General features: G+C 44.1%; 1 protein-coding gene across 8 annotated transcripts in view; it reads left to right on the top strand.

Moving 5' to 3' along the window:
* ENTPD6 (ectonucleoside triphosphate diphosphohydrolase 6) overlaps positions 1-20835 on the top strand; it is a 43365-nt gene extending 22530 nt beyond the window's left edge. For all 8 annotated transcript variants that reach the window (XM_045077591.1, XM_004781229.3, XM_045077590.1 and 5 more), the window contains 5 exons: positions 13875-13976; positions 16457-16597; positions 18261-18317; positions 19463-19575; positions 19688-20835. In XM_045077591.1, coding sequence (XP_044933526.1) covers positions 13875-13976; positions 16457-16597; positions 18261-18317; positions 19463-19575; positions 19688-19786 — 512 coding nt within the window. In that variant the 3' untranslated portion in view covers positions 19787-20835. The remainder of the gene's footprint in view (positions 1-13874; positions 13977-16456; positions 16598-18260; positions 18318-19462; positions 19576-19687) is intronic.
* Positions 20836-27223: the final 6388 nt, after the last annotated feature.

Genomic DNA, 27223 nt, shown 5'->3' with positions numbered 1-27223 from the left:
TGACCCTGCCCTCCATCATCACAGCAGCCTACTGGACCCTGCTCCGCAGGACTAGGGGAGCCCAGGAGGGATGTGTGAGGAAGAATGCACCCCACATCATGTCAATGGGCACTATGAGAGTGACAAATGGTCATGTGTTTTACTTGTGTATGTATGCTGTTATGTTTTAAAAGGAAGAGATGCTGGAGAATTCATTTCTCAAACTGTGGGCTGTGGGCATTTAGCCACCAAGTAACTGTTTAGTCATCCCATGTGTTTGGAGTGGACTAGTTTTTAAGCATCTGAAGGGAATTTATTCTTTATGACAGTACAGCAGGGACCATCAGCAGGTCATTCTGGGGCTGCTGCTGTGGAGCTGGGGAGACTTTTCCCCTCATTCACAGAGATTCCAGTGTTATGAGGATGTATGCTCCATCTTCTCTTGCTCTGTGAAGGATCATTAAACATGAACTTGGCCCTTCCTGCAGACATGGCATTGAACTGGAGATGGAGTCTATGTCAGGTCAGGAAGTTTCCTCCCAGGCCTTCTGTGATCATTCCTGACTGGCCTGGGTGAGGAGAAGCCTGGTGCTGGCCAACAGGTACATGAACTCTAAGGAGGTCTTAGGGGATCACTGTGTCCCAGTTTGGGAATAGGGGAACGTTGCTTCAAGGGTGGTATGGCCTGTCTTTCCTGACGACATCGATCAGGGCCTGAAGGCCTTGACACATGCCTCTGGTCCAGATGTGTGCCTGTGGGCCTATACATATGCTCCAGCCACATGCCTCTCCTTGCCCCACACCTGCTCACCTCCACAGGCCTACCGCTTCTCTGCACTTCTTCCAAGGGCCTGGTTGTTCTGACTGGAATTTTTGTTTTTCACATACATCTTATTTCAAATCTTGGTGTTTAACCTCATTATGGTATTCCTCTATTGCAAACCAAAAACATTTCCATGTCTCAGAAACACTTGTAACTTTCATTTTGTGGCCAGATAACACCTATTTAGCCAGCAGGAAGAAGGCAGTTACCCATTTGCTTGTTGAGGGCCAGCCTTAAACCCATTAACTACATGAAGTGCCTACCTGGGACACATAGGGCTGTGACACCTGCCAAGAAGGGTGTGGACAGCTCCTTGCCCTAGAGGAAGCATCTCCCTATTGTATTATCTGTTGTTGCACAACAAGTACACACTAAACTGAGTGGTCAAAACTAGCAAATAGCATTCATTTTATTACAGTATCTTGTGATTGCACAGGCTTGAGCTGGGAAGTGCCTCTACTGGGATCCCTAGAGTCTTGTATGGTGACAGCTGGGGTGGCTGCATGAATGTCTTACACCTCAGTGTTCCCCCACATGGTGTCCCCCAGCAGAATAGCCTGCACTTCTCTGGCAGCTCAGGAAGGAAGACTGGCCTGAAATCATATGCCATCATATCTTACACATTCTGCTAGTGAAAGCAGGCCCCAGCCAGAATCAAGGGCAGGCATAGGAACTCACTTAGCATGCATATCCTTGAGGGGTGGCATCATGAGGCCAACCTTAGAGGCCAACCACCATACACCCTTTGTTATTTGTGGGGCAGCACAGATACATGGCATGGTGGCATTGTCCTGGCCCTGCCAGGTTTCTAACAGCCTCGTTTATCTATAAAATCAGGTAGTGTTTGTTTCCCTTCTATTAGGGTGGTTTTGACAGTTGACTGAAAGGCACTTGGCCCAGTGCCTGGAACCCTGAAGCGCCTCAGAACATGTAAGCTAGGAGAGGCTATGTCTAGAACTGATGAGGCTTTGCAGCAGCTTTTGTGATAGAGAAAGGCTTGCATCCCCTAGTTGACCTGGAAAGCTTACACAAGTCAGGTCTCATCTGGCAAAAAGGAAGAATGTTCCTTGGCCCTCCAGTGCCTTCATTACTAGTATTGGGGAGGAAGAATTTTTCTTCTGCTTTTTAAGATTCTTTTGGCCTGTCTACCAATTAAATTCACATGAGATGGATTAATGGGAGAAAATTTTAATTATGTATATACAAGAGCCCTATAAGAATATGACATTCAAGGATAGGTCAGACAATTGAGGCTTATGTGCCATCCTGAACTAGGGAATAGGATAGGGGTCTGAAGCTTTAAAGGGGAGGAGGATAATTCACAGAACAATAAGAAGAGTGGCCGTTTGGTCATTATATGTTTACCCTTGCATACAGAAGTCATTCTTAAAAGCTTATGTCTGTTAACAGCTCTCTTTCTGGGCCAGACCCCCCTATCTAAATTCTTTTAGATAGTTAAGAGAAGGGTAAAAGTTATTCTTGAATCTGCTGGGTCTAGATTGTCTTTAGCTCAGAATAGTCCACATGCCAAAGTGGCACAGTTTGGGGTAATGTATTTTATTTCCTCTCGGTCCTGTCTTTGAAATTTCCCTAGGAAGTGTCACAGTGCAGAAGTCAAGCTGCTAGATTGCTCCATCTCACTGAACCAGGCTCTTAGTCCCAATAATAAATGGGTTCAGTTAGACAGTTGTTTCTCATTTCAGGAGGCAGTGATGCAGGTGGGCTCCCAAGTTAGGCCTGTGGTACAAGAACTCAGGTATTTAATAAAAGGCATTTCTATGGAAATAAATCATGGTTAATGATTAGAACAGATTATAATCCCAGTTTTTGCATTCTGAAGGCATCCAGTTGACAAAGATTTCTAGATCTCCGGCTTGAAGCACCTTTAGACAGAGTGAGGGCAGGCAGCAACAAACTGATAGGTTTTCCTGTTGCAGTTTCAGTGTCTTTGGTAATCTTTTGTAATGGTCTACATAGCAGGAGGCATGAAGATTATCTCTACTTGATCTGTTATGGTGATTTCTCTGAAGTTGTTATCAGAGCATCTAGCCTAGGTTGCGTGACTTTGAAAAAAGGGCAGTTTTAGTTCTCAGTGATTCCAAGTCAGAGGGGTGAGAGAAAATCTGGAAATATTATTTTGGAGAGTTATAGCCAAATATTGGAAGAAGGTAGAATAAGGAGGATCCAGTCCAACTTATAGGCAGAAAAGGAAACCTCAAAGACAGCAGGAGTAGAATCTAATATCCACAAGTGTATACTGTGGTTTCTACTGAAACATAATTTTTCTTTCTATAGTCTACTGAAGATAACAACAGTAAGACTAATTTGTTTGCAGATTAAGTCTAGTGTCAATAAATTTGGTTTGATTACTTGTATAAGTACAGTAAGAATAGGGACTGGCTATTTAGGATTTTTTTTTTTTTTAATCCTCTTTGCTGGAATTTTTCATAAGGAATCTCAGATTGAAGTTCTTAAAAACTTCTTAAAGCCAGAAAGGCAATCCTTGGCCATCAGACTTAACCTGCCATACCTTTAGATTTGGGTGAATTCCTTTCTTCTGGAGATCCTGAAAATATTATGGGCTTCTGTGCCTGCCAGTAAAGGACCTTGTTTACTCACCTGGTAAAAATGCGGTAAATCCTGTGAGCAAGGTACCAGGCTAATTTTTCCAGGGGCTTCTTTGGTTTCATAAAGTCACCCTTAGTTCCTTAAAGCTGTCTGGTCATATCTGAATTTCACACATCCTTCTCAAATATGACATTCTGGTCAAAGCCTTGGTAATATAACTGGCATTTGCAGTTGTGTCTTGGAGACACAAGGAGAATAGATTCCTCCTGAAGTTATGTATATAACTATATTGCCATGAAAATAAGAATACTGACTGTTTCCAAATTGTGGAAGGATCAGGTAGAGAGAAAAAGCAATTGTTTCATCTTTGTTCACAAAGGTATATCTTACCAAATTGTTGATAGCTTAGGAGAAGAGTAAAAGGTTTCCTTCAATCTGGAAAAATGAAACAGAACAGGCAGTGTTTCAAACAAAAACTCATAAACATTATAATCCTCCTCCTCCATTTATTCAGTTCCATATGAGTAGTGGTTGTTCTCCTTAAATCCAGTTTTCCCTTTAGTTCTGGAAATTCTTACCCAGCCCAGTTTTATGGCCTTTAAGGTTATAAGAAACCTGGAGGTTTCTGACAAGTTTTTGACAAGTTCACTTGTCAAAAGTCCTTTTCTTAAATCTCCTTGAAGGGAAGTGCTTTTTCAGGAACACGTTTACCCAGAATCATAGTGATACAGTAACTGTAATTGACAAAAGACTTAAGATGCCCATTATTAAAGATATAATGAGAGTTCATTGTAGCAGAATTGACAAGTCTGGTTATTTCTGTGGTGTGCAGTATTTTAAGGTAATAGCTAGAATTATGACTGATAACATTATACCAGGGCATATCAGAATTTTAGGAATTTCATAAAATTTCTATAATTCTTATTTTAATAACATTTACCTGTACATTTTTTTTAAAAAGATTTTATTTATTTATTTGACAGAGAGAGATTACATGTAGGCAGAGCAGCTGTCAGAGAGAGAGGGGGAAGCAGGCTCCCTGCTGAGCAGCGAGCCCAATGTGGGGCTTGATCCCAGGACCCTGAGATCATGACCTGGGCTGAAGGCAGAGGCTTAACCCACTGAGCCACCCAGGCGCCCCTTATCTGTATATTATGACCTAAGAAGGCTTACCATCACTTATTTGACATGCCTACCAGGTATTTCAACATACCAGATAAACTCAGTGTAACATCTCTTTTTGTAAACAGAGAGCACATATTTTTTTATTATGTTATGTTGGTCACTATACAGTACATCTTTAGTTTTGGATGTAGTGTTCCAAGACTCATTTTTTAGGTGTAACACCCAGTGCTCCACACAACACGGGCCCTCCTTAACACCCACCACCAGGCTCACCCAGCACCCCACCCCCTCCCTTCCAAAACCCTCAGTTTGTTTCTCAGAGTCCACAGTCTCTCATGGTTCGTCTCCCTCCTCCAATTTCCCCCAATTTACTTTTCCTTTCCTTCTTCTAATGTCCTCCATTATATTCCTTATGCTCTACAGGTAAGTGAAATCATATGATAATTAACTTTCTCTGCTTGACTTACTTCACTCAGCATAATCTCCTCCAGTCCCACCCACGTTGATACAAAAGTTGGGTATTCATCCTTTCTGATGGAGGCATAATATTCCATTGTATATATGGACCATCTCTTCTTTATCCATTTGTCTGTTGACGGGCATCTTGGCTCTCTCCATAGTTTGGTGTGATATCCAAGACCTATAAAGATCTCAAACTTAACACCCAAAAAACAGATAATCACATCAAAAAATGGGCAGAAGACATGAGCAGACACTTCTCCAAAGAAGACATACAAATGGCTAACAGACACATGAAAAAATGTTCATCATCATTAGCCATCAGGGAAATTCAAATCAAAACCACAATTTTTGGTATGTTCTAGAGGCCCTCTTGAAAATCTCAAACTTAGTTTAAGGCCATAAAAGACTTCATTTAGAATGATGTTGGAAATTTGTCAAAAATACCACATAAGATTTGGACACTTGACTAAATAGGTTAACAGATCATTATGAAGCATTACTTATCTGTTTAACCAAAGTGACAAAGGATTTTAAGGGCAAATACAGAACATTATGTAGTTGTGAGCAAAAGTGATCAAAGACTTGATAAAACATGGAAAATTATTTTGATAAAATATAATCTGCTTTTTGAAGACTGGGTACTTAGAAGGTGACAAAAAGTCTTTCACAGTCTTAGCAGGCCAGTAGTCCCAGAAAACTGTCCTTTCAGCAGGTGAAAGAACATTTAGTTTTGGTCTCGTATAAGTACACTACTGATTTTAAAGCTTCATTCTATAACCATTACAATAAATTCATTCAGTTTTAGCCACCTGAACCACACAAGGTAACATTTTCTCTCTCTTTCTAGCTATTTAATCTGTCTTTATTTTCCTGTTTCCCATCTGGAAATAACCAGTTTTACCTGGGACAAATTTACTTTCCCTTTTTTTTTTCCCTTAAAAAAAAAATGCCTTTTTATACCTCATATCTCTTCTTACCAAAAACACATCTTACTTTCCTTGCATACAGAGTTCTTTCTCTTATATTATTTCTAGTAATTTTAGTTACATATATTAATTAGAATTAACTCTTAGAAACCTTGACTAAGAAGTAAACAGTTAGTGAACTGTCACACCAGCATTATTTACAATGGCAAACTGATGAATTCATTTAATAATTTCTAGAGATGTATGTTAACTCATGACCCAAATACCTTTTAGTTCTTCTCTAAAAGGAATACTGTATAAATCTTTGTTCAGCAGTTAAAAGTGTGTAAATCTGTTTGGTGCTTTATTTAGAAATGGTATGGACATTCAGTTAATTTAACTTAATTTATCATTTCACAAAAGTTTAAAGCTTTAGCTTACCTGAAAGATTTGGGGAAACTATTTTTAAGTACACATACCATAAAAGATAATCATTGCTAAAAAGTTCACCTAAAAACCTTTTATACTACTTATATATATTTACTTGTCCTTAACAACTGTTTAGACTACTTCATGAGACACAAAGTAAGCCATCAGCCCAAGCTATGTTTCTTGGTGACAAATTTTTTTTTTTAAAGATTTTATTTATTTATTTGACAGAGATCACAAGTAAGCTGAGAGGCAGGCGGGGTTGGAGGGGAGAGCAGGCTCCCTGGCAAGCAGAGAGTCCAATGTGGGGCTTGATCCCAGAATCCTGGGATCATGACCTACGCCGAAGGCAGAGGCTTTAACTCACTGAGCCACCCAGGTGCCCCTTGCTGATAAATTTTTGTAAGAGATAGCATGAACTCATAACTACACCTTGTGTGCACATTGACCGACAGCAACATTTGTCTATACTAGCCTGGTGAGAACTATGAACTTACCAGTTTGTGAGTCCAGCCTGTCCCGGCAAAGCGGTGGAGCAACGGAGCACAAAATCAGGACTTTTAAAAGTCTGTTCCGCTGAGGGACATCACTCCAGAAGCTAAACTGGGGCGAAGCCCACGTGGGGTCAGCGTGGCCTCAGGTCCTGCAGGGTCACAGAAGGATCGGGGGTGTCTCAGTGTCGCAGAGCTTGCGGGTATTGGAACGGGAAAGCTGTCTACAGAGACAGAGCCGACAGTAAGCTCACAGCGCGGTGTTACCTTGAACCGGTAGCAGGCGCGGTGAGCTCGGAGCGTGGCCGGAGATCAGGCAGACGGGAGTAAATGGGCGCTGTTCTCTGAGGGCGCACTGAGGAGTGGGGCCCTGGGCTCTCGGCTCCTCCGGGCCAGACCAGGAGGCCGCCATTTGTATACCCGTCCTCCGGAACTCTACGGAAAGCGCTCAGGGAACAAAAGCTCCTGAAAGCAAACCTGAGCGGATTACTCAGCCCGGCCCCTGGTAAGGGCGGTTCAATTCCGCCTGGGGCAAAGACATTGAGAATCAGTACACCAGGCCCCTCCCCCAGAAGATCAACAAGAAACCCAGCCAAGACCAAGTTCACCTAGCAAGGAGTGCGGTTTAATACCAAGGAGAGCAGCGGAATTCCAGAGGAGGAGAAAGCAAAGCACGGAACTCATGGCTTTTAACCTGTGATTTTTTTTTTAGTCTTGCAGGTAATTTAATGTTTTTCTTTTTCATTTTTTTTTCACTTCTCTGCTAAAATTTTTTTTAACTTTTACCCTTTTCGTTTTTAATGTTTTTTAACTAGTTTATCTAATATATATATATATATATTTTATTTTTCTTTATTCGTTTTCTGTTTTTCATTCTTTTCTCTTTTTTCTTTCTTTTCTTCTTTTTTCTTTCTTTCTTTTTGAACCTCTTTTTATCCCCTTTCTCCCCTCTCACGATTTGGGATGTCTTCTGATTTGGTTAAAGCATATTTTCCTGGGATTGTTGCCACCCTTTTAGTATTTTACTTGCTCCTTCATATACTCTTATCTGGACAAAATGACAAGGCGGAAATATTCACAACACACACAAAAAAAACAAGAGGCTGTACCGAAGGCTAGGGACCTAATCAATACAGACATTGGTAATATGTCAGATCTAGATTCAGAATGACAATTCTCAATGTTCTAGCCAGGCTCGAAAAAGGCATGGAAGATATTAGAGAAACCCTCTCGGGAGATATAAAAGCCCTTTCTGGAAAATAAAAGAACTAAAATCTAACCAAGTTGAAATCAAAAAAGCTATTAATGAGGTGCAATCAAAAATGGAGCTCTCACTGCTAGGATAAATGAGGCAGAAGAAAGAATTAGTGATATAGAAGACCAAAGGACAGAGAATAAAGAAGCTGAGCAAAAGAGGGACAAACAACTACTGGACCACGAGGGGAGAATTCAAGAGATAAGTGACACCATAAGACGAAACAACATTAGAATAATTGGGATTCCAGAAGAAGAAGAAAGAGAGAGGGGAGTAGAAGGTATACTGGAGAGAATTATTAGGGAGAATTTCCCCAATATGGCAAAGGGAACAAGCATCAAATTCAGGAGGTTCAGAGAACACCCCTCAAAATCAATAAGAATAGGCCCCCACCACATCACCTAATAGTAAAATTTACAAGTCTCAGTGACAAAGAGAAAATCCTGAAAGCAGCCCAGGAAAAGAAGTCTGTAACATACAATGGTAAAAATATTAGATTGGCAGCTGACTTCTCCACAGAGACCTGGCAGGCCAGAAAGAGCTGGCATGATATTTTCAGAGCACTAAATGAGAAAAACATGCAGCCAAGAATACTATATCCAGCTAGGCTATCATTGAAAATAGAAGGAGATTAAAACCTTCCAGGACAAACAAAAACTGAAAGAATTTGCAAACACCAAACCAGCTCTACAGGAAATCTTGAAAGGGGTCCTCTAAGCAAAGAGAGAGCCTACAAGTGGTAGATCAGAAAGGAACAGAGACCATATACAGTAACAGTCACCTTACAGGCAATACAATGGCACTAAATTCATATCTCTCAATAGTTACCCTGAATGTTAATGGGCTAAATGCCCCAATCAAAGGACACAGGGTATCAGAACGGATAAAAAAACGAAAGCCATCTATATGTTGCATCCAAGAAACTCATTTTAAGCCCGAAGACACCTCCAGATTTAAAGTGAGGGGGTAGAAAAGAATTTACCATGCTAATGGACATCAGAAAAAAGCAGGAGTGGCAATCCTTATATCAGATCAATTAGATTTTAAGCCAAAGACTATAATAAGAGATGAGGAAGGACACTCTATCATACTCAAAAGGTCTGTCCAACAAGAAGATCTAACAATTTTAAATATCTATGCCCCCAACGTGGGAGCAGCCAACTATATAAACCAATTAATAACAAAATCAAAGAAACACATCAACAATAATAAAATAATAGTAGGGGACTTTAACAGTCCTCTCACTGAAATGGGCAGATCATCCAAGCAAAAGATCAACAAGGAAATAAAGGCCTTAAACGACACACTGGACCAGATATATTCAGAACATTTCATCCCAAAGCAGCAGAATACACATTCTTCTCTAGTGCACATGGAACATTCTCCAGAATAGATCACATCCTCGGTCCTAAATCAGGACTCAACCAGTATCAAAAGATTAGGATCATTCCCTGCATACTTTCAGACCACAATGCTCTGAAGCTAGAACTCAACCACAAGAGGATGTTTGGAAAGAACCCAAATACATGGACACTAAACAGCATCCTTCTAAAGAATGAATGGGTCAACCGGGAAATTAAAGAAGAATTGAAAGAAATCATGGAAACAAATGATAATGAAAATACAACGGTTCAAAATCTGTGGGACACAACAAAGGCAGTCCTGAGAGGAAAATATATAGCGGTACAAGCCTTTCTCAAGAAACAAGAAAGGTCTCAGATACACAACCTAACCCTACACCTAAAGGAGCTGGAGAAAGAACAAGAAAGAAACCCTAAGCCCAGCAGGAGAAGAGAAATCATAAAGATCAGAGCCGAAATCAATGAAATAGAAACCAAAAAAACATAGAGCAAATCAACGAAACTAGGAGCTAGTTCTTTGAAAGAATTAATAAAATTGATAAACCCCTGGCCCGACTTATCAAAAAGAAAAGAGAAAGGACTCAAATAAATAAAATCATGAATGAAAGAGGAGAGATCACAACTAACACCAAAGAAATACAAACTATTATAAAAACACATTATGAGCAACTCTATGCCAACAAATTTGACAATTTGGAAGAAATGGATGCATTCCTAGAAATATATAAACTACCACAACTGAACCAGGAAGAAATAGAAAGCCTGAACAGACCCATAACCAGTAAGGAGATTGAAACAGTCTCTAAAAATCTCCAAACAAACAAAAGCCCAGGACCAGATTGCTTCCTGGGGGAATTCTACCAAACATTTAAAGAAGAACTAATTCCTATTCTCCTGAAACTGTTCCAAAAAATAGCAATGGAAGGAAAACTTCCAAACTCCTTTTATGAGACCAGCATCACCTTGATCCCAAAACCAGACAAGGATCCCACCAAAAAAGAGAGCTATAGACCAATATCCTTGATGAACACAGATGCAAAAATACTCAACAAAATACTAGCCAATAGGATTCAACAGTACATTAAAAAGATTATTCACCATGACCAAGTGGGATTTATTCCAGGGCTGCAAGGTTGGTTCAACATCCGCAAATCAGTCAATGTGATACAACACATCAATAAAAGAAAGAACAAGAACCATATGATACTCTCAATAGATGCTGAAAAAGCATTTGACAAAGTACAGCATCCCTTCCTGATCAAAACTCTTCAAAGTGTAGGGATAGAGGGCACATACCTCAATATCATCAAAGCCATTTATGAAACACCCACCGCAAATATCATTCTCAATGGAGAAAAACTGAAAGCTTTTCCGCTAAGGTCAAGAACACGGCAGGGATGTCCATTATCACCACTGCTATTCAACATAGTACTAGAGGTCCTAGCCTCAGCAATCAGACAACAAAAGGAAATTAAAGGCATCCAAATCGGCAAAGAAGAAGTCAAATTATCACTCCTCGCAGATGATATGATACTATATGTGGAAAACCCAAAAGACTCCACTCCAAAACTGCTAGAACTAGTACAGGAATTCAGTAAAGTGTCAGGATATAAAATCAATGCACAGAAATCAGTTGCATTTCTCTACACCAACAACAAGACAGAAGAAAGAGAAATTAATGAGTCAATCCCACTTAAAATTGCACCCAAAACCATAAGATACCTAGGAATAAACCTAACCAAAGAGGCACAGAATCTATACTCAGAAAACTATAAAGTACTCATGAAAGAAATTGAGGAAGACACAAAGAAATGGAAAAATGTTCCATGCTCCTGGATTGGAAGAATAAATATTGTGAAAATGTCTATGCTACCTAAAGCAATCTACACATTTAATGCAAATCCTATCAAAGTACCATCCATCTTTTTCAAAGAAATGGAACAAATAATTCTAAAATTTGTATGGAACCAGAAAAGATCTCGAATAGCCAAAGGGATATTGAAAAAGAAAGCCAATGTTGGTGGCATCACAATTCCGGACTTCAAGCTCTATTACAAAGCTGTCATCATCAAGACAGCATGGTACTGACACAAAAACAGACACATAGATCAATGGAACAGAATAGAGAGCCCATAAACAGACCCTCAACTCTATGGTCAACTAATCTTCGACAAAGCAGGAAGGAATCTCCAATGGAAAAAAGATAGCCTCTTCAATAAATGGTGTTGGGAAAATCGGACAGCCACATGCAGAAAAATGAAATTGGACCATTTCCTTACACCATACACGAAAATAGACTCAAAATGGATGAAGGACCTCAATGTGAGAAAGGAATCCATCAAAATCCTTGAGGAGAACACAGGCAGCAACCTCTTCGACCTCAGCCGCAGCAACATCTTCCTAGGAACATCACCAAAGGCAAGGGAAGCAAGGGCAAAAATGAACTATTGGGATTTCATCAAGATCAAAAGCTTTTGCACAGCAAAAGAAACAGTTAACAAAATCAAAAGACAACTGACAGAATGGGAGAAGATATTTGCAAACGACATATCAGATAAAAGACTAGTGTCCAAAATCTATAAAGACGTTAGCAAACTCAACATCCAAAGAACAAATAATCCAATCAAGATATGGGCAGAGGACATGAACAGACATTTCTGCAAAGAAGACATCCAGATGGCCAACAGACACATGAAAAAGTGATCCATATCACTCGGCATCAGGAAAATACAAATCAAAACCACAATGAGATATCACCTCACACCAGTCAGAATGGCTAAAATAAACAAGTCAGGAAATGACTGATGCTGGCGAGGATGCGGAGAAAGGGGAACCCTCCTACACTGTTGGTGGGAATACAAGCTGGTACAACCACTCTGGAAAACAGCATGGAGGTTCCTCAAAATGTTGAAAATAGAACTGCCCTATGACCCAGCAATTGCACTATTGGGTATTTACCCTAAAGATACAAACGTAGTGATCCAAAGGGGCACGTTCACCCGAATGTTTATAGCAGCAATGTCCACAATAGCCAAACTATGGAAAGAACCTAGATGTCCATCAACAGATGAATGGGTAAGGAAGATGTGGCATATATACACAATGGAATACTATGCAGCCATCAAAAGAAATGAAATCTTGCCATTTGCGACAACATGGATGGAACTAGAGCGTATCATGCTTAGCGAAATAAGTCAAGCAGAGGAAGACAACTATCATACAATCTCCCTGATATGAGGAAGTGGTGATGCAACATGGGGGCTTAAGTGGGTAGGAGAAGAATAAATGAAACAAGATGGGATTGGGAGGGAGAGAAATCATAAGTGACTCTTAATCTCACAAAACAAACTGAGGGTTGCTGGGGGGAGGGGGGTTGGGAGAAGGGGGGTGGGGTTATGGACATTGGGTAGGGTATGTGCTTTGGTGAGTGCTGTGTAGTGTGTAAACCTGGTGATTCACAGACCTGTACCCCTGGGGATAAAAATATATGCTTATAAAAAATAAAAAATTTACAAAAAAAAAAAAAGAAAATAAATTGGGAGGATAATATTCTCACCACTTGCTTCAGCTAGATCCTGCAGGCAGAGATCCAGGAGCCTCACGTGGTAATAAGAATTCTTACCTGCTGCTGCACCTGTCAGAGGTCCCAGTCTCTCCCCTCTGCCATAGCCCTTGAATAGGCAATGTGCGGCCAGTGAAGTTTCTCCAGTCTAGCTCACCAACTATGGGGGAGGGAAGATTTTTCTCCTGCCCTTCTAGTTCTTTTGGCTAGTCTATTAATTAAATTGACATAGGCAGATTAGTAGGAGAAAAGCAAGTTTACATATGTACCGGAGCCCCAGAAGAAAATGACACCCAAGGACATGTTGGGCAATTGAAGCTGTGGGTCATCTGGAGCTAAGTAATGGGCTAGGGGCCCGGGGCTTTAAAGGAAGGTGGATGATTCACAGAACAAAAGAAGAACAGATATTTGGTCATTAGATGTTTGCCTTTCCATACAATGGTCATTTAGATAAAAAATTATCTCTAGTTTCACTTATTTGTGGAGCATAACAAAAAGCATCGAGGACAAGGGAAGTTAGAGAGGAGAAGACAGTTGGGGTAAATTGGAAGGGGAGGTGAATCATGAGAGACTATGGACTCTGAAAAACAATCTGAGGGGTATGAAGTGGCGGGGTGGTGGGAGGTTGGGGTACCAGGTGGTGGGTATTATAGAGGGCACGGATTGCATGGAGCACTGGGTGTGGTGAAAAAATAATGAATACTGTTATGCTGAAAATAAATAAATTAATTTAAAAAAATTTATCTCTAGTAATACTTCTCCTTTTGGGCCAGACCCCCTACTTAAATTCTTTAAGGTAGTTAAGGGAGAAGTAAAAACCTCCCCTTCACTAGAATACAGACCTCCTCCCAGCAGAATCCACATCCCAGTCTCCCTGTGGTAATGTGCCTTTCTTCTTTATCTGCTTATTTCAGCTGAGGATGGAAAGGAGTTGGTCAGCCCTTGTTTGTCTCCAGGTTTCACAGGAGAGTGGGAACATGCTGAAATAACATACAGAATTTCAGGACAGAAGGCAGGTAAGGTGGAGTGCTCATTTGTCATTGGTGTGTAAGGGTTAAGAATGACAGCCTGTCCTCTATCCCATACCTTCCAGATACCTCTGAGAACCAAAGAGGCTGTTGTTAGACGACCTCATTCACAGACAAGCCCATACTTGTCCAGGAAATGGAAGTAGCTCTGTGAACCGATAGGGTTGCAGGAGGCCCTTGCCAGAACACACTCGGAACTGCTGGCAAAGGGTCTCTCTGCACAACGCTCCCTTCTCTGTTGCCACATACTTTCTTTCAAAAGACTACATTTCCTAACAAGCCTCCAGTGAGGAAGGACCCGAGCATTCTGCCGCTCTAAGACAAATGGTCAAGTTGGGGCTATTGGCCCAGTAGCAACATGAGCTCATCTCTGAATTGAGGGAGAAACAGCTTCTCCTTAAGTGAAATCACCTGTCACCTCAGACTGCCTGGTGAGCATAGGAGAGGCTGCTCCAAGCTGTGTAGCCCACTGCCTGTGACAGTAGGTGTGCTTTCCCACCAGCCTGGCCCCTCTCGCCCCATGTGGGTGGTCTTTGTTGCCCTGTGCTCCTTTAGTGGTGCTAATAGAAACATTGAAATACTGTTTTCAAGCTGGACACATTGGGCAAGAATTTTGTCTGCCTTTGGTGACAGAGCTATTTCTACCCACATTTCTGGCACCAAATGTGTGTGGGTTTTCCCCAAACTAGCCAATTCTCCATCCATGAATAATTCTATTCCCACTTTCCCTGGAGTTAATGCAGACCACAGAGGTTAAGGGCTCAGTCTCACCAAGGCTCCCCCTAGGCACCTTCCACTTCAAATGCAAATCGCAAGTCCTAGGCCTCCTGTATTTCTAACCAGCCAACTACAAATTGGGGGTTCCCACAACTCCCCACCAGATAATTTGCCAAAATAGCTCACAGAACTCAGGAAGGTACTTTACTTATTATCACTATTTTATTATAAAAGATACAACTCTGGAACAGCCAAACGGAAGAGATGCATAGAGCAAGGTGTTGGGGAAGGGGTGTGGAACCTCCACATGCTCTCTAGGAGCACTATTACCTAGCCCCTCCATGTGTTCACTACCCAGGAGGCTCATGGGACCCATCCTTTAGGGTTCTGGGAAGCTTCACTACACAGATGTTAACTAAATCACTGGCTGCTGGTTTACCTCAATGGCCAACCCCCTACCATCCCTGGAGGTTTGGGGGTGGGGCTGAAAGTTCCAACCTTCTAATCACATGGTTGGCTCCTCTGACAGCTAGCATCCATCCTGAAGCCACCTGGGACCCACCAACAAGTGTCCACTCATTCTCATAAACTCAGGTATACCTGAAAAAGAGGTTCATAGTGAATAATGGAAGAGGCTCATCTCATCCCCATCATGCAGGAAATTCCAAGGGTTTTGAAAGCTCTGTATTCAGAACCAGGAACAAAGACCAGATATTTGTTTCTTATTATCTGGTGACCATGGAGTTCACTCTGACTCAGCCAGCCACTCATGCACATGATAGCATCAGGTCCTGCAGCAGCCCCTGGCACCCAGCTGATACTCCAGTGTGAGGAGTTATTAAAACACATGAGGAAGTAACTTGTAGGAAAAAACAGAGGAGGGCTGAAGAGAAGATTGCAGTTTTAAATATGATGGCCAGGGAAGGCTACATGGGTGGTATTTGAGCCAAAACATGAGCAGCTGGGGAATGGGCCACATGGATCTAAAGCAACACTTTTCCAGACCAGAGGAGCAGCGTGTGCATAGGCCCTGGAGTGGCTGCTGTGTTTAAGGAAAGGGGGAGGTTGTATGGCTGTCCTGATATGGGAGAGTGGAGAGAAATAAGGCCCAGCAGGCAAGGGCATGGGGAGAACTGGCTGGAGCTGCCTTGAGACTTTGGGCAGGTCTGCTGGTGGAGATGGGAAGCTGATTCCAGGGGTGGGTAGTGGGATACTGACATCTGTTTACCTCTGGGGCTCTCTGTTGTCCTTCTTCCAATCAGGGGTTCAATGATCTCAGCTATGTGATTGACAAGCTGTCTGTTAGGCCTCTGTTTTCTCATCTATGATGTAAGGAGGTTGCAGGCCACACCTCCAAAGTGACTGATGGGACAGAGTAAGAGTTTAGAGTTCAGCAAGGGCCAGCGGAAAATAAACGGTGTGAATCTGAACCCACTGGGCTAATGCCAGGACAGTAGATGTGTCCAGTTGGAGGCTGGTGTCCTCCAGGCTTGAGGGCCATGCTATCTCTAGCGACCTTCATACTTTGGGTTTCTCTCCCTTGATCTGAGCCTGCAGTGCTATGGCTCCTGTAAGGTTCCTGTTGGCATGGGTGGTGTTGATGAGCACGCAGACCCAGGTGCCATCCAGGCTTCTTTTCCTGCTTCACCCTCCAGGTCCAGGTCTCAAGTCATTGGGAAGGGCCTCAGGGGTTGTATGGCCCAGGCACTAAGCCCCCTAACCATTGTCTTTGTGCTTTTCTTTCGCCCCAGCGGTGAACCTCCATGAGCTGTGTGCCAGCAGAGTATCGGAAATCCTTCGAAACAAAGTGCACAGAACGGAAGAAGTGAAGGATGTGGATTTTTATGCTTTTTCCTACTATTACGACCTTGCTGCAAATGTAGGCCTCATAGGTAAGGGTAGGGCTGAGGTGTAGGTTCTCTGGACAGAGGGCCCACAGCAAAGAGTAATCATGTTCTCAGTCACTCTCACAGTAACAGAAATAGAGGAGTGTCTTGTCATCCATATAGGAAGTAATAAGCTCCCATTTTATAAATAAATCAGGTCTTTGAGCCACTTAGTAAAGTTACATTGTCAGTGCAGGAACAGTTAATTGCTGTCAAGTTGTTCTGCTCTAAGGCAGAACTGACCTACCTATGTAACTGACCCTTAGTCGTTCCTGCCTGGCCCCAGGTTTCTGGCTGAGGGAGCCCTTTGTGACATGGTCACATGGCCATCTTTCCCATATAGCACCCAGGCTGGCATGGGGAGGGGTCAGCGCACTCCACAGACCACCCTTAGGAGCTTATAGGCATTGTAGTATCTCAAGGCTCACTGAGCCACCTACTGCTCGGACCCAGTGTGCAACGCATCTAGCCAGGAGTGGGTAGTCCAGGTAGAAGGTGACCTTGTCATGCCTTGCTTGGGCCTGGGTCTCTCTGGCACAGGGCAAGGTCCTTGGGGTGCCTCCCAGTAGCTGGTCCTATAGCTACTTGGTCTGTTGGGCCTGAGGGCCCCTGTGGGCTTCTCATAACTGGAGCAGCAGTTTGTTGATCTGTACTCTCCTGGCCGTGCCACTAGCTATGGACATCACAATGCTCAGGGTCTACTACATGCAGCGTATTGGGGGCTCCACCCTTTCATGCTGGCTCAAAAGGACCCTCCACAGTATCACCTCATCAATTTGGGGCCCCTCACCTTGCCTTTAGATTGCCCTTCCATTAAGGGACTGACACTATCCCAAAGTGACCTCAGGAGGCGCTGGGCTGTTCAGAAAGCTCTTCCAATTCCCTTTTGTGGTCACACATGGCTCTGAAAGAGCTGCTTGGGTCTGTTTTAAGAAATGGAATCCATCTTCAGTGATGATATTTGCTGACTGAGCAAATGCCCAGTCAAGGAAAAGTCAGCTCACTGAGAAGCTGCCTCATACAAAATGTAAATGTGTGGGACAGCTCGAGAACCCTCTATCAAATGTAGAGGTTTTCGGGTGCATTGAAGAAACAGTTGCTATTAGTAAGATTTGGGGGGACACAGTTTTCATGCCTACTTCCCTGGGAATGTCACAGAGGCCTAGGGCCACTCTCTTCTTGAGAGCCCTGTAAAGGCTCTGCCCATTTGATCTAAGACCTGACAAACCACTTCTTGGCTTTTTTTTATAGAACTTTTTTCCCCACATTCAGAAAATTGATACCCAGCGTACCATTGCTGAACTCAAGGCCACAGCTCATGGAAACATGTCTGATTCTGTGCTTTTGTTTTTTTAACTTAAAATTAAGAGATTTCTCAGTCTGTGGGGCCCAGGGCCCCTGGTGACCTTCCTGTGAGGGACCCTCGAAGATCCGTGACTGCTAATCATCCCCTTGTGGTCTTGCACGGAACAGTTGCCCACCCCCAGCCACATCACCTAAGACACATGACCAGTGCATGTGGGGCTGCTGGCTGCTTATACCCAGACTTGTAGCCAGCCTGGACTCTCCACCCCATGTCATCCTCTCACGGGTGCCAGCCTCAGCGCCTTGGTGGCATCTCTGGTCCAGGGATGCTGGTGCAGACCAGGTGCTTGGTCTTGTCCAACAGATGCAGAAAAGGGTGGCAGCCTCGTCGTAGGAGACTTTGATATCGCGGCCAAGTATGGTGAGTAGCGGTTTCCCTGCCAGCTGAGAAGGGCCAGGTTGGGAGGCAGGAACCCTGCCCCACCATGTGGCAGGTGCAGCTTGGTACTTGTGAGGCAGTACTGGAAGTTCCAGGTTTGGTTCCTGATTCAGCCAGCCTAACGTGTTCAGAAGTATGAGAGTGTACTTGGGGGGTCACTGTCCTGTGGGCCTAGACCACGGGTCTGCCCCATCCTATGTGACCATGGCAGGGGGAGGGGGAGCCTCAGTGTCCTTCACTCTGAAAGTGGATAGTTCTAGTCCTAGGGTTGTTAGGAGTGGGCTTCCTGGATTTCACTTTTTCTGACATCTCTTCACTGTAGCTCAGGTGATTGTCACAGGGATTTCTCCTGAAAGTGTCCCAGCAAATTCACAATTGTCACAGCAGACCCAGCTTGTGGGGGTGAAGAGCTCTTCCTCTTGAATTTACAGGTGGCTGACCCCCTTCCTCTCCTTTGTCCATCATAATCCGGCCAGATGGGGTATGAAATGAAGGCTGGCTATAAATATTATGCTCTTCAGTGCTGTTCCCAATTACAGATCAAAAGAGTTAAACTTCATTTGTTTCTCTATAGAAAGTCCTTTCTCCCCCACTCCCCCAAAGTGGCTTTTTTTTTTAAGCTTTCTTATCACTTATGGTTTTATCCCATGGACACCTGGTATCCATGACTCTTCAACAGGAAAAGATTCTGAGCAGAATTTTGGGAAATCTGTTGGTGGGTTTGTTCATCGGCTTCAAGAATACACAAGAACACACAAGAATGTTTGTGTTTACATTCCCCAGAAAGCCAAGATTCACACCTGGAAAAGGTGTCCAGAGTCACAGGTCCAGGGCTCTGCCCTGTGAGACTATGGCCTTCAGCTCCTGATGCTAAAACATATAAGTCCTTCTTTGTCTTGGAGGCCAGGCCCAGTGGAGGCTGGTTCGCCTTGATATCCTACCTTTTGGTGTACTCTTGGTGAATCACCTTGCTATAGGCTGTAGTCTTGTCTAAACCAGTGAGGACCTGGGGCCAGCACAGAGCCTAGCATAGGGTGGGCACCTGGAGTGTGTAGAGCCAGTCTGCCCAAGCCCTGCCCCCCCCCCGCCCCCACCTGGAATCTGGGAAAGGGCTCTCTCACCCCCAGTGTGCCGGACGGCAGAGACCCGGCTGCAGGGCAACCCCTTTCTGTGCATGGACCTCACCTACATCAGCCTGCTGCTCCAAGAGTTTGGCTTCCCAGAGAACAAAATGCTGAAGGTAAGGACTGTCTCTAGATTACCCCTTTTGCCCTTTATGGCCAGAAGGGCTGGGGGTACTGCTTCCAGCCTCCCAACCATGCCCACTCTGCCCCTCCCTTTGTGTTTTCAAGCTGACTCGGAAAATCAACGATGTTGAGACCAGCTGGGCTCTGGGGGCCATTTTTCATTACATCGACTCCCTGAGCAGACAGAAGAGTCCAGCCTTGTAGCAGCCAAGCCGCCCTGGCCAACCTCACAGAAGTGACTCCGTCTCCATGAGAACAGACCTTCATGAGAATAGACCTTTGTGGAACCCCTTGACATGTTGGAAGGAAGCTGCTACTCTCCCTTTGGACTTGCAGAGTTGCCCCTGGACAGGCAGAGGGCTGTAGTGTGACCCAGGCCCAGTGTCTCTTGCCTTGGCTCCAGGTAGACAGTGAACCAGATAGGGCAAGGGCACATGCCAAGGCCAGGGTGATGCAGCCACACCATCCCCGACCTGTCCCTCTCTGCAGGATGGAGTGGTTGTAACGTGTTTCTGTGATAAGAGTCTTGTTTTATCTCCCTTCCCCTGTCTGGTTCCTCCCCCTATGCCCAGGACAGACCTCCACCTTCTCCCCAGAGACTTGGTGGGAGGTTGTACAGGCTCCCTGGCTGCTCTCAGGGAGGACTGGGTGACAACCACCATGCCCTCTGGGACAGGGGTTCTGTCAGACTTGAATGTTTTGCCTCCTCCTTGGATATGGATGTGTGAGGTGATCCAGAGGTCTGTTTTTTCAGGTTCTTGGATGGCTTGGAGCTGATAAGAGTTGACCCTGTGAATGGGAAGAGGGGCTGGGGGAAACACCTCTCATGTGCCCCAGCCCTACAGAGCAGGTCTGAATGTGAGCGTGAACTGCTTGCAATATTTATGGCTGTGCTGTGTGAGTGATGTCTCCATCGTGTGGGGCTGAGTATTTGTGTAACAACTGTGTTCTGAGCCCCAGTGGATGTATCGCTACCGTGAGCCATTTGCAGCTGAGCAGTATTGAAGACACATACCAGTCCCCTGTGGGTCAGGCAGGCTGCAGTCCCTAGAGCTTCCCTCTGGCTGTGCTGGGGTGCAGGGCCATGCCCATCCACAGGACACTGGGAGTTCCACAGGGCACTGGGCCAGACTCTACACTGGAGTGCAAGATCTGTGAGATCTGGTTCCCTGGATCACAGTCATTCCTGCGGTACCTGTAAGAATAAGCTAAACATTATGTGTTCCACTTAAAATAAAGGGTTTACAAGGGTTTCTGGCCTGGCGACTCCTCTCAGTGAGTGTGGGCAGTGTCCATCTACCCCAGCACTGGTGGGAAAGTCCCTGAGGTCCCTGTTTACTGTAGCTGGAACAAAGAACTGCCCAGGCTGGGTGACAGATGGCACATTAGGTCTCCTCAGTGTGCCTTTTGAGGAGACAACCACAAGACACATGGCAGCCACTCTCAGGCACTCCTGTGTCCCCGTGGTGGCAGGCTCTGTGGAGGCCCAGGCTGTTCCAGGGGAGCTGCTCATCTTCCCAACAGAACTCCCCTCCTCCCTGGGCCTGCGACCTGCAGCACCTGCTACATGGTGTGTTCAATGCGAACCTGGCTCTAATCTGGGACAGCTAGAAAGGGGTCGCATGCCAGGAAAAGACTGGGCAGGAGCACAGGGTCTGGCCCCTTGACCACCCAGGGCCACAGCAAGACCATGATGGACATGACTGCCGAATGAGCCCATGAGTGGAGGGACTCATCGGGAAAAGGGTTCTGCAGAATGCTGCAGAAGGTTGGTTTAACTCCTCACCTCTAAAAGCCCTTTGTCCCCAGTCCCCACAGGCAGAGGCAGGGAGGAGTCCAAGCCTAAAACCTTCTTTGATGTTGAGGAAGTGCTGTGCCCACAGGACGTGCCAGGGGAGCAGTTATCCCCTTTTCTGAGGGTCCTAATCTGGTGGTCTGATCATCACTGCCCCAATTCCAGAAGACTGGAGAGAAACAGCCCCCCCACCCTGGACAAAAACCACTGACAAAATAAGGCTAACCACCCTCTGCCCAGTGGTTTCCCCAAAATGTAAACCCTGGGGCAGAGGTGCAGAGGTGTACATGTGACATGAGCAGAAGAAAACAAAGCAGGAAAGGTGCTTCCCCTAAATAAAAAGCCACCTTTGGGCTACGAATCCTTCCCTTGACAAGGGCAGGAAAATTCAGCCTCCTGCACCTCATCACCCCTGGCTGGGTCTCCCCAGCCTTTTCCTTCCATAATATCTAACAGTTTTAAATATTTAAAGAACTCCAGAGGCCAGGAATCAAATATGCATGAAGGTAAAAGTGAAAATTTATTTGGTCCATTTCTAGGTTAGTGATCTCACATCTGAAAAAATTGAAACAACTGGAAGTCTCCCAAAAGATCACCAAATAAGTCCTGGAATATTTTTAGGCCCAGAAAAGTATGCAAGTCATTTTGCTCTGTCTTTTGTGGTTATAAGGTAGGCCCTTTTTTTTTTTTTTTTTTTTTTTTAAGTAGCTATATAACACATATCCGAATGTATAAAGCATGCAAACTAGGGGTATGGTAAGGATGTCATCACCTCTGCTGTGCCCCACCTCACAGAAAACATGTGCATCTGTGTGCTCAGATCTTCCCGGCACACCGCATACACTACCTCCTGCCCACATGTCCTGCACCTTCCTGTTCTCAGAACAGCTGCATTATCAGTGCACGCTGAGTTGCCTCTGTCTTGCAGTGGTTAGTGGCAGTCCTACATCTGACAAGACGCCATGGCATCAGAGGGTTTCCAGTCCCACATCCCTGTGCATGAGCCTTTCTGACATTGCCAGATCCAAGGGCTGAAGTATTTTAAATTATGGCTGTGTTGTCAGTTTTCCCTTCAGTTCTACTAGCAGCTTCTGTGCCAGCTTCCTGAGCCCTCCTCACCAATAAAGCTACAGCCAACACTGTTAACTCTACCTTACTGGATGGTAGAAAATAACTGGTAATTTTACTGGGCACTGACCTAATTTTTTTTTTTTTATGATTTTGCTTATTTGGGGGTGCCTGGGTGGCTCAGTGGGTTAAAGCCTCTGCCTTTGGCTCAGGTCATGATCTCAGGGTCCTGGGATTGAGCCTCGCATCAGGCTCTCTGCTCATCGGGGAGCCTGCTTTCCCCCCTCTCTCTCTGCCTGCCTCTCTGCCTGGTAATGATCTCTGTCTGTCAAATAAATAAAAATCTTAAAAAAAAAAAAGAGAGATTTTGCTTATTTGTCAGAGAGAAGGGGGCAGAGAGAGAGAGAGGCAGGCAGAGGGAGAAGCAGGCTCCCCACTGCACAAGGAGCCTGATGTGGGACTCAGTCCCAGCACCCTAGGATCATGAGTTGAACTGAAGGCAGATGTTTAACTGAGCCACCTATAATTCATCTTGTTTGTATGTCCAAGAGCATTTCCTTTTCAATGAAACATCCATCTTTGTCCCATACCAATTTTTCTGAGAGACTGTGGTCATTCTCTTACTGGTTTTAGATTTTTATACATTAAGGAAATTAACCATTCTGATAGAAGTGTTGCAAATTTTTCCTCATTTTGTTACTACTTTTTTACTATATGGTGTTTTCTTCAATTCACAGTTTTACTATTTTTATTTATATTTTTATACAACTTTATTACAATGACTTCCAGGCTTCTACACTTAGATAGTTGTAAAAGTCAACAAAACAGTGTTGTAGTGGGGTTTTTTTTTGTTTGTTTGTTTGTTTGTTTTTTGCCTTAAGAACTTCCAATGCATGCTTATGAACACCCTCAGGCATAGCAACTCATAGTTTCAAGGTAGATTTGATTTTTAGAACCATTTCAGGGTCACTGGAAGGCAAATGTGATATTCAAACTGGGATAATACCATTTTTTGGATAAAATCAAGTCTGAATATAAAGTCCTGAGGCTCTTTCATAAGTGTGCAGAATCCTAGCAGTGTCAGGAACAGTCTCCCCAGAAAGCCACACTGCACACGCAGCATAGTAAGGTTGTTTTCACGACTTGTTTGGAGAGCATGAAACATGAGGAATGACTGAAGCCCCTGGGACAGTCAGTTCATGCTCATGGAGGAAAAACCCCTGCCTCCTCTGCTGCCCACTCAGTCCTCTGTGCTCCATACCTCCTTCTGACACTAGTTATTCAGGGTCTACCCCAGGCGCAGCAGGGCTGTGACACCAACTGGGTGGCCTAACCCTGTCTACCTGCAGTTGGTGCAGACCACACAAGTACTCCCCCACACACACTTCAGGCTCTAGGCACAAACCCAGCTTGCCACCTGTGCTTCTGACCAGCTGGCTCTAAGTCCATGGTTTCCATGACCGCTTTCTCAGATTCCATAGTTGCTAAAGAGGCTCACAGAATTCAAAAGAATTCTGATTCACTATTGTTGATTCACTACAGAGGATGCAAATGAACAGTTTGGTGGAAGAGACACAGGGCAGGACATGGAGGCAGGAGTCTGGAGCTTCCAAGTCCTCTTTGAGCATGCCACCCTCCTAGCACCTATATGTGTTAATTAAACCAGTATCGGGGAGGCTGGCAGGCCCTGCCCTGCTGGAAGATCATGCAACTAGTAATCTCAGGGTTGTAAATTCCAGCCCCCCATTGGGTGTAGGGGTTACTTAAAATCTTAGAACAAAAACCAGAAGCTCTCCAAACCCCTACTTGGGATTTCTATAGAGGTTTTATTATGTGGGCTTGATTAAATAATTGGCTTTGGTGATAAGGCCAATCTCCATCCCTTCTTCCCTCCAGAAGTCAGGGAGGGATAGGAGAGGCTGAAAATCCCATCCTGTTTTTTGTTGTTGTTGTTGTTAAGATATATTTATTTATTTTAGAGAGAGAGTGTGTATGGTATGAGAGAGGCAGAGGGAGAGAATCTACAAGCAGACTCCCCACTGAGCATGGAGTTGGACACTAGGTTTGATCTCACAATCCATGAGATCGTGATCTGAGCTGAAACCAAGAGTTGGACACTCAGCTGACTGAGACACCCAGGCGCCCCTGAAAGTGCCAACCTTCTGATTACATGGTTTCTTCCCCTTCACAAATGTCCCCCACACTTTGTTCCCCAGGGGCTCTCCATAAATCACCTCATTAACATAAATTCAGATATGGTTGAATGAGCTGTGTTGAATGGACCCTGGGACAAAAGACCCAAGTACGCAAGTATTCTAACAAAGATGCTCCCATTACTCTTAATGCTTAACCCCAAGGGTTTGGGGAGCTGTGAGCTAGGAGCAGGAATGAAGGCCAAATCTGTTTCCTGTTACAAATCACGTGTGCAGTCCTGGGAAGAGAGGCTTTAGGGTGGATGGGACCCTGACAGCATCTTCATTACTATGAGGATTGTGAGACCCTGGCCTTGCCTGTGTTGCTGCAGGGGCCAGAGCTCAGACACGTGGGCACAAGTTACAGGGAACTGTTTTCAGATTTCTGTCTAACAAGGAAAGATGTCCTAAAAGACAGGGTCTCAGCCATGTGCATCGCTGCCCTGTCAGCACACAAGGGTACTCAGAAAGGGATTCCTGCCCAGATAAGAGGTCGGAATCCGGCACCAGTAAGGCCTCTTCATACCCAAGATCTTTGGATTCGCCTAGAAAATGATCTTGAACATCATGACCAGGTAAGCGTACTTGCATGTAATGTCCCTGAATTTGAATTGAAATGACAGTGGCCTTTATTGTGGAGTGCTTATTGTGCATCAGGTATGAGTGATTGCATCGTTGTGGCACCCATGAACAGGTACTGATCAGGGGACCCCAAGGAGCTCAAGGTTAGTGAGGAGTGAATGGCGCCACTCAGACCCAGATCTGGAGACTTCCAAACCAGTGTGCCATATTGCATGCAAAGTGAAAGGTGCTAAAAGAGGAATTCTTCCTCCTCACATCAGGCCTTACACAAAGCTGTTTATCAAAAGCAGATCTCCCTGCTAAAGAATAAATTATCACGGTAATAATTTGTTTTGTAATATTTAGAAACGTAGTTATACAGTCAAAAGAAATTAAAACTAACTGGGCCTAAGTGTCCCTTTATCATTTTGACAGCCTGACAGCCCACTTTTCTGTGTTATTGATTGGTGGATAAAGGTTTCTGCCTAAGAGCTTAAGTGCAGCTCTGTAAATCTGCATGTCGGTCTCCGGATTTACATAGTGCAGAGCAGATATCCCCCTATATGGCATCCTGCCTTGAGAAGCTGCTCAAGGTCAGAAGAGCGCCAGAGTCACATTTATGGTGTGGAACACAGGGCAGTGGGATAGCTCCAAACAGCTTCCAAGGTGTGAGGTGCTGAAAAAAGCAGCCTCGTGGTTTCCCAGATCCATCTGGAGGTCAGCTAAGGATCAGGTGGTTTTGCAAATAAAAATGCCAAAGTTTAGAAGGCCACAGGGCTTGTCCTAAAGCAACAAGGAGAAGTGGGAATGTAAACCAGGGTTTTCAGCTTGCTGGGGATGAAGAGGTTTTGAGGACTCTCCATACACTGGAACATTATTTGCCAGTAAAAGTGAGTGAAGTACTGACATCTGCTGCATCATGGATGAAACTTGAAAACATTAGACTAGTCAGTGAAAGAAGCCAGATACAGAGATCTCATGTTACATGATTCTGTATACAATGTCCAGAACAGGCAACCTGATAGTACAGCAAGCAGTTTAGTGGTTGCCTGGAGCTGGGGTGAGGGGGAGAGAATTGGAAGTAGCTGCTGAGTGGTCTGGATACAGGATTTGGGGGAGGTGATAGGAAGGTTCTAAACGATTATCTGGATGGGTGTGCACGTCTGCAGATATACCAAAGACCACTGAATCATGCACTTTAAATGGGTGACTGTGGTGTATAAATTATATCTTAACATAGCACTTTAAGAAATGAGGACTGAAAAAAAAAAAAAAAGAAATGAGGACTGGAGGGGCAACTGGGTGGCTCAGTCAGTTGAGCATCCAACTCAAAATTTTCAGGTCATGGTCTCAGGGTTGTGAGATCAAGCCCTGTATAGGGCTCCATGCTGGGTGTATAATCCTGCTTGGGTTTCTCTCTTTCCCTCTCTTTCGCTCTACCCTTCCACAGCTAACTCTCCCCTTCTCTAAAAAATAAATAAACAATAAAAATAAATTAAAAATGGGGATGGGAACTCCAAAAGGGCAAAAACCTAAAAGAGCAGGTTTCCCCGAAGTGGGTATAACTGACAGGTAATATTATGTGAGTTTCTGGTGTGCAACATAATGGTGTCATAGTTGTACACACTGCAAAATGATCACACGAAATCTGGTTATGATCTATCACCATACATAGCTAGAATTTTTTAAACATTTTTTTCTTGTGATGAGAACTTTTAAGATTTATTCTCAGCGACTTTCAAATAAACAGTACAGTATTATTAACTATAGTCACCATGCTGTATATGACATCTCTGGGATCTGATTATTTTGTAATTTTTTGACCATCCTCTTCCATTTTGCCCACACCATGGCCCCTGCCTCTGACAACCGCATATCCATTTTCTGTATCTGTGGGCTTGGGCTTCTTTTTTTGTTTGTTTCTGGTTTTTTTGTTGTTGTTTGTTTTTAGATTCTACATATAAGTGAGATCATACAGTATTTGTCTTTCTTTGTCTTACTTCTTTGTCTTACTTGTCTTTCTTT

Source organism: Mustela putorius, unplaced genomic scaffold (genome assembly GCF_011764305.1).
Source record: "Mustela putorius furo isolate JIRA1106 unplaced genomic scaffold, ASM1176430v1.1 tig00000224_pilon_pilon_pilon, whole genome shotgun sequence".
In the NCBI taxonomy this organism is placed as follows: Eukaryota; Metazoa; Chordata; class Mammalia; order Carnivora; family Mustelidae; genus Mustela; species Mustela putorius.
This window is presented reverse-complemented; position numbering and strand designations above follow the sequence as displayed.